This window comes from Montipora foliosa, chromosome 6, assembly GCF_036669935.1.
Source record: "Montipora foliosa isolate CH-2021 chromosome 6, ASM3666993v2, whole genome shotgun sequence".
In the NCBI taxonomy this organism is placed as follows: Eukaryota; Metazoa; Cnidaria; class Anthozoa; order Scleractinia; family Acroporidae; genus Montipora; species Montipora foliosa.
The window spans coordinates 42991389-42997339 of record NC_090874.1 but is presented as its reverse complement, the minus strand read 5'-3'; the positions used below and the strand labels follow the sequence as shown (position 1 = coordinate 42997339).

The 5951-nt window shown below is 38.5% G+C and overlaps 2 protein-coding genes across 3 annotated transcripts in view; one reads left to right on the top strand and one right to left on the bottom strand.

Annotated features, from left to right (window-relative positions):
• The window catches only part of LOC138007425 (poly(A) polymerase-like), a 13321-nt gene continuing 7370 nt past the window's right edge, over positions 1–5951 (bottom strand). The window contains exons 2-6 of one of the 2 annotated variants that reach the window (XM_068854322.1): positions 5196–5357; positions 3433–3503; positions 2834–2940; positions 1868–1977; positions 1–1354 (exon numbers count right to left, since the gene is read on the bottom strand). In XM_068854322.1, coding sequence (XP_068710423.1) covers positions 560–1354; positions 1868–1977; positions 2834–2940; positions 3433–3503; positions 5196–5294 — 1182 coding nt within the window. In that variant the 5' untranslated portion in view covers positions 5295–5357 and the 3' untranslated portion in view covers positions 1–559. Of the gene's footprint in view, positions 1355–1867; positions 1978–2833; positions 2941–3432; positions 3504–5195; positions 5391–5951 lie in introns of those variants that run through there. The other variant, XM_068854321.1, reaches the window with a different exon arrangement.
• The window catches only part of LOC138007419 (uncharacterized), a 7090-nt gene continuing 6844 nt past the window's right edge, over positions 5706–5951 (top strand). Inside the window, exon 1 of the mRNA XM_068854315.1 lies at positions 5706–5951. This exon is cut by the window's right edge and continues 13 nt beyond it. Within this exon, the coding sequence (XP_068710416.1) occupies positions 5706–5951 (246 nt within the window).

Genomic DNA, 5951 nt, shown 5'->3' with positions numbered 1-5951 from the left:
AGCTTTGTGATATATAATTTCTATAATTTGAGGGTAACATAAAAGAACGCTGAGAAACCCGTTGCACACCTTTAACCTTAAATTCTTAGGAAGGAATGGATACACTAGTCAATGAATAAATCTACTGTCTTCACAATCTTGTTTATTTCGCGAAAAACACGCTTCTATATTATTAATCACCATTTAATGTACAAAACCTTCTTAACGGTAACGTTATTTAAAGTTATTTTCTGAACACTTAAATCGCACAATCTCTCGTCTGCAATACGTCAACTGAACATGAAACCGCGTGCGGATAAAGTCAACATTGAAAACAAATCATGATCTTGAAGCATTTGAAAACAGAAACACTGAATATTGAAGCTTTGTTCCTACATTCCTTAGAGAAAATGTGTGTAATTACAAAAGATAATTTCAAATTTTGCTCCAAAATTGTGTTTGCGTCAAGAGAAAAATTGCAAACAGTGTTAACAGCAACTTAAGGAAACAAGTTAAAGAAAGTAAATGCAACAGAAAATTGAAAACTTTGCACTGCTGAAACAGCACAAACCTAGTAAATTTAATAAACTGGTGAAACAGTTAGTCTACGATTAATGTTCTTTTTGGAGTTTACAGACTTCTTTTTAGAAGTCCGTGGGGTTGGATGGAGGGTTGCTGAAGGCAGTGTACTTGCTGCTACTGGAGGAGAAATTCTGGTAGATGGGGCACTGAGGGATGGGGTGGCCATTGTTGGATGACTTCTAACAGTAGATGGAGGATGGCTCTGAGTGGAGGGAACTGCTGTTGTTGGAGGACTGTTACCAGAAGATTGATGATTGGTTTGACTGGGGAGAGCCACTGATCTTTGATGGGAGCTGCGGGATGGGGTGGCCATTGTCGAATGACTTGAATTAGTAGTAGGATGGGCCCGGGTGGGAGGAGTTACTGTTGTAGGACAGGTTCTGTGTGATGCAGTGGGTACTGGTGGAGGGCGCGTGGATGGAGTTGCAGCTGTCCTGGCAGTAAGAACTGCTTCTTCAGTTCTGACTGCCCATTCCGGTCCATTTGGAGGCAGGTGGCGTGCTGAAAACCTTTGATGTGCGTCTCTCCTCATCAGGTTTACCCTTGCTCTTGGATTAAGGCTCCTTATGTAGTTATCATCAAGGGCTTTTTTCGCTTTCGTCAATGCTGACCTTTCCCAGGGCAACCTTTTTACCAGATACCCAGCAACGCGACTCTCTCCATTTTCATCCTCAGAAAAATCAGATTCGTCTGAGCTTGTGTAGGTAGGGCTTTTTATAACTCCCTCTAACATTGCCTTTTTCTCCTCTGACCAAGGCATCTTTCTGAGGGAAGCAAGTCTCCTTTGAATTTTCTAGGGAATCAAAGAAATAACAAAAGGTTTTAAAGCAATTGAAACCTTTTGGTTATTTTGGGCAATAAATGATACATTGCTTAGGGAAATAACAATAATTTAAGGGCTTGGGGGGATGAGCAGCCTGTGTTGAATTTTAAGCCATTTTTCGTTTTTGCTCAGATTTGCCTAAACTTGTGCATAATTATGACTAGCAATTCCATCAAAAAGCATTAGGTTGGGTTGTTTTTTCACTTGGTTTTGCTTCTTTTGCAAGAAATGTGAGGTTCTGTCGTGTTTTTTTTTTTCAATTTAAAAAATTAGAAGAAGAAATAAAAAGAAAGATGACCCCAGTGAGCTTTGAACCATTGTATGGCTATAAGACTAAGTCTTATTTGAGAGCTTACATTGTGAGGTTATTGAATCACACCACCACGGCTCATTCATACTTCACAAAAGATGCCATTTGTGTGATTAAGCAGTTTGTTAACTGAAATGTCTAACAAGATATGCAGTGCTGAAACAACAACTTACATCTCTCATTCTTCCTTGTCTCCTACAGAGAGTTCTGTGAGCCTCTAGCTTGCCTTTTTTTGCTCTTGTAGAAGCATTACAGAGACTCTTGAAATATGTGGCAGCAGCACCTTCCAATGAAATGCATACACCAATCAATACATGTATAAGTACATCACTGGAGGCTTAAAATGATACAGTAAAAGCTTTGTTGTATAGTTAGAACTACACTAAAATGTCCTTTGTCATGTAACCAGGCAACCAGTGAAATCAATAATACAAAGATAAGTGATATTAGTTGACAAAAGTCAGTGCCAATTGACTGTTATTAATTTTTAATTTTGACATCAATGATGCATTATTCACATGATGATGACTTACTAGCTTCATTGTTGTCCATATGGATTGACCTAACTGTCACTCAAACTCTTAACCCTTTAAGCCCCAAGGGGCCCCCCATTGATGAGTCAAATCATCTGGCTTTAGACAAAGTAAAATCTATAAGTGGCACCATTGGGGCTTAAAGGGTTAAAGAGCAATCAGTGGCTTCCTTACATGTCGCGTCGTGTTGTTCAGTGCTGACTAGAGAACTGTAACTCATCTCTTTACATGGGCTTCCAAAACATTCATTTCACTGACTTCCCTTGGGACAGAGCATTATTAGTTGTTTTATAATTTTGTTGGTGACATTTAAAAGTCCTTGCTATATTTGCAATCTGTTGCAAGTTTACAAGCCTGTTACAAGCTTACAGTCATTAAGCAGGACTATGCTAGTGACATCAAATGCAGTATGTTTTTGCAGTAAACCAAATTTCGTAGCTTTCTGCTTTGAATATGCAAAGGAACTATACCCAGGAATTGAGAGGAAATTTCAAAACTGGTGTGCAGATTTGAATACTCCATTGACATTTAAAAGAAAATCGACACAAATTATGACATACAGTACATGTAGCTTGACTGTGTGGCTGCCACTACATGTATAATTACCTTTCATCTCAGCCGCAGACCAAGGGCACTTGTTTGTTCCACCATGATCGGCTACCACTGCCTCGATGACCCTGTGGGTGGCTTCCTGATTGGCATTGGCCAAGAAGCTAAAAAAGTTGATTTAGAAGATGCCAAGATCAGAAAAAAATTGCATATGACAAGCTAAGTCATAATTATTGTATGCAAGTTACAATTTAATCAGCATTCTACAATGAGAAAGCTCCAAGTTCCAAATAGGGTAGAAAAACTCAGTCTAGGTACTATACCACTCAGTTAGAGAGAGCCTTGTACAGAAGCCTTGGTGCATTCTGCCCAAGATTGTGAAGCTGGCTCATCAACACTGAAAAGGACTGTCACTTAATTTTTGATATTAATTTTATTCAAAGGACTTTTTATTTCCCCAAAATGTTGGAAGTTGCCAATTCAAATAACATTACATGAATCATTTTGAATAAGACCTCTTTAAAATGTTCCAAATTCAATAGATTTTTGTTTCTTGAGTATATTACTACTCACAGTTTAAGTACTAGCACACATTGATTATTGTTTCAGTCCAAACTGTACATTAAAAAATGCAATATTGACTGTCAAGTCTGTACCTCTCATCCAACTTGAAGTGTTGAAAATCTTCATTCCCTTTCAGTGCTTTGTACATCTTTCTAAAGTCTTGCTGTGATTAAAAAAACAAATGACTAAACACGCTTGTATAAGCAGCACATTTTTGCTAAGATTTTGTGCGAAGAAGACCATCTCTTTTTCTCTTTTGGGGAGAAAGTTACTTCATTGCGGGTTAGAAATATAACTTAAATCTTAACTGATTACTTAAATAATTCTTCAAACCTACTGTTGTTGATCATTGTTTTATGAAATTTGAAAAAAGCTTTAAGGGGCTGTTGTTCTTGTTGTTATTCCACCAGGTATTTGCGAGACCTCATGAGGCAAATGTTTAGTGGTACTATGATAAAAATATAACTTCATTTTTTTTCTTCAGATTTCGAAAGTGTGTTTGCTTAACACCTTCCTGGCAAAATTTTGAGCTTTAAGTTTTATCTAAAGGCTGTTTACTTCTGAGTGTAAGTTCTGAATTTCACGGTCTGCCATTACTCATACATGTATATCAAAACTGAGCACCTTTACGGTCTCAGAGGGTTGGATCAAGGGAAAAAGTGACGTCATTCACTTAATAGCTTAAAATTTCAGTGTATAAACCATAGTTAAAAGCAGTTTATTATGTATGCAAAACATAACTTTAAAAATCTGAAAGCCCAAAACTCTTGTGCTGCACATTAATTCAGTCGGGTACAAGTGCATTGCATTTGTAAACAGTGAGTCTGAGGACGCTTTCCATTTGACAGAACTGACCGTCCCGACCAGGCATTTGGAAGGACTAACTCTAAACCGCTTTCAAATTAAAACATTTTGAAGATGATATATACTCTTCCAGAAGAATGCGAAGGATTATCTCGCAAGTGTTCTTTCAAATTTGTTGCATTTTCTTTGCAAACTGATGGGTCTGGCCAGCCAGTCCTGACAAAAGGAAAGTGCCCTGAGTCATTCTCTCCTCAATAGTATACAGCTCTGTCAAGATTTTAAAGTTAGTAATGGCAGACAATTAAATAGGAAAATTCCAGTGAAAATAAACTGGTGTCTTTTTTTAACTTTAAGGCTTAAAACTTGAGTCACTTAGTGTTAAGAGATTTGATTTTCTGATCATAGTACCACTTTAACAGTTGTGCTTTTGAAGTGACAAAACCATTGAAGCAAAAAAACTTATCCATAGGGGTAAATCAATAAAATACACTTAATACATTTCAGAAGGGTGTTTGCCCTGTGGAGTTCTTACAGTCTCCCAGGGGCCATTTTATAGTTCAAAAGGGTGGCAAAAAACATCTACATGTAAATGGCCCCAGTGATAGCATAAAAAAGTGACAGGACACAAGGATTTCTTAAATGTAAGGTTATTCTACTGAATTACCCATATAACATCCAGTTATTTACCCTTTAAAATATCAATTCCCATCTATTCATTTGAAAAGCACTCAGCACTCAGAGTTTGGGTTGCCTATGGTCATAGCACATGACATGAAATTCGTATTGGTGGAGTTTTCACATGTAAACACCCACGAAAACTCGGTGGAATCGTCTCAATACTCGGAATAGAGGAATAGCAAAGAAGTTCAGCTAAACAAACACTGCTCAAAGGAAAAAAATACCGAAACTAGCCAGAGGCGCAGAGAAATCAGGATTCACGCACGCAGTCCATACGCGATTCCCCAAATGAACCGCATGAAGTCATAGGCATTATGTATACATTCATCGTACAACAAGCCGTTTTAAAAAACTAACGATAGAATATACTTACTCGGCACGGTTGCGGGATTGGGATCTTCCTAGTTCTTTTTCTGCTCGCTCTTTCTTGTGGTAAGCCGCTCTCCATTTTAGATGCTAGTTCCTGAAGCATGTTTCGCTGCTCATTATCTCGCGCTTCTATTGCTTCTCTGAGGCGTCTATTTTCCGTGAGAACCTTTTCAAGCAATACGACATACTGATCTTCCATTTTGCAGGTAGAAAAGGTTAGGAATCAGGTCACGAAGGTAGAAACTTTCACACAGCGACACAACCGACGTGTCGACACAACTCAACTAGCAGATAAAATTCGCTCATGACGCTAATTTCATGACGCTAGTTCCGAAAGTTCCCGCCATGAATATAAGTTTCTAATTGGCTTTTTTCTATCAGCTGGTACGTGATTGGCTAAGCTAAAACAAGCAAATCAAGATGGCGGCAACACGGCAACCGGTTTTCACAATTCCACATCCGTTCACGTCAAGTCTGTTTCCGATTTAATGTTAATGCTTCTTATGCTGCTAAGATGTCTTCCCGCTTGCGAAAGCAAACTAGACTGTTTTGTGGGCATTGCAATGAATACTTGTCCAGGGCTGCTTTTTGGAAACATCGGAGGGCTTATTACGATGTGCAGAAAGAGCGTTGGATGACCAAAGATGGCGCTGAGGATTTGGAACATGAGGCAAAGAAACCAAAATATCATCCTGATCATGAGCCCTGCGAAGATATGTGGTCATCTGATTCTTCTGGTGATGAGGATCTTGAGGCAGCT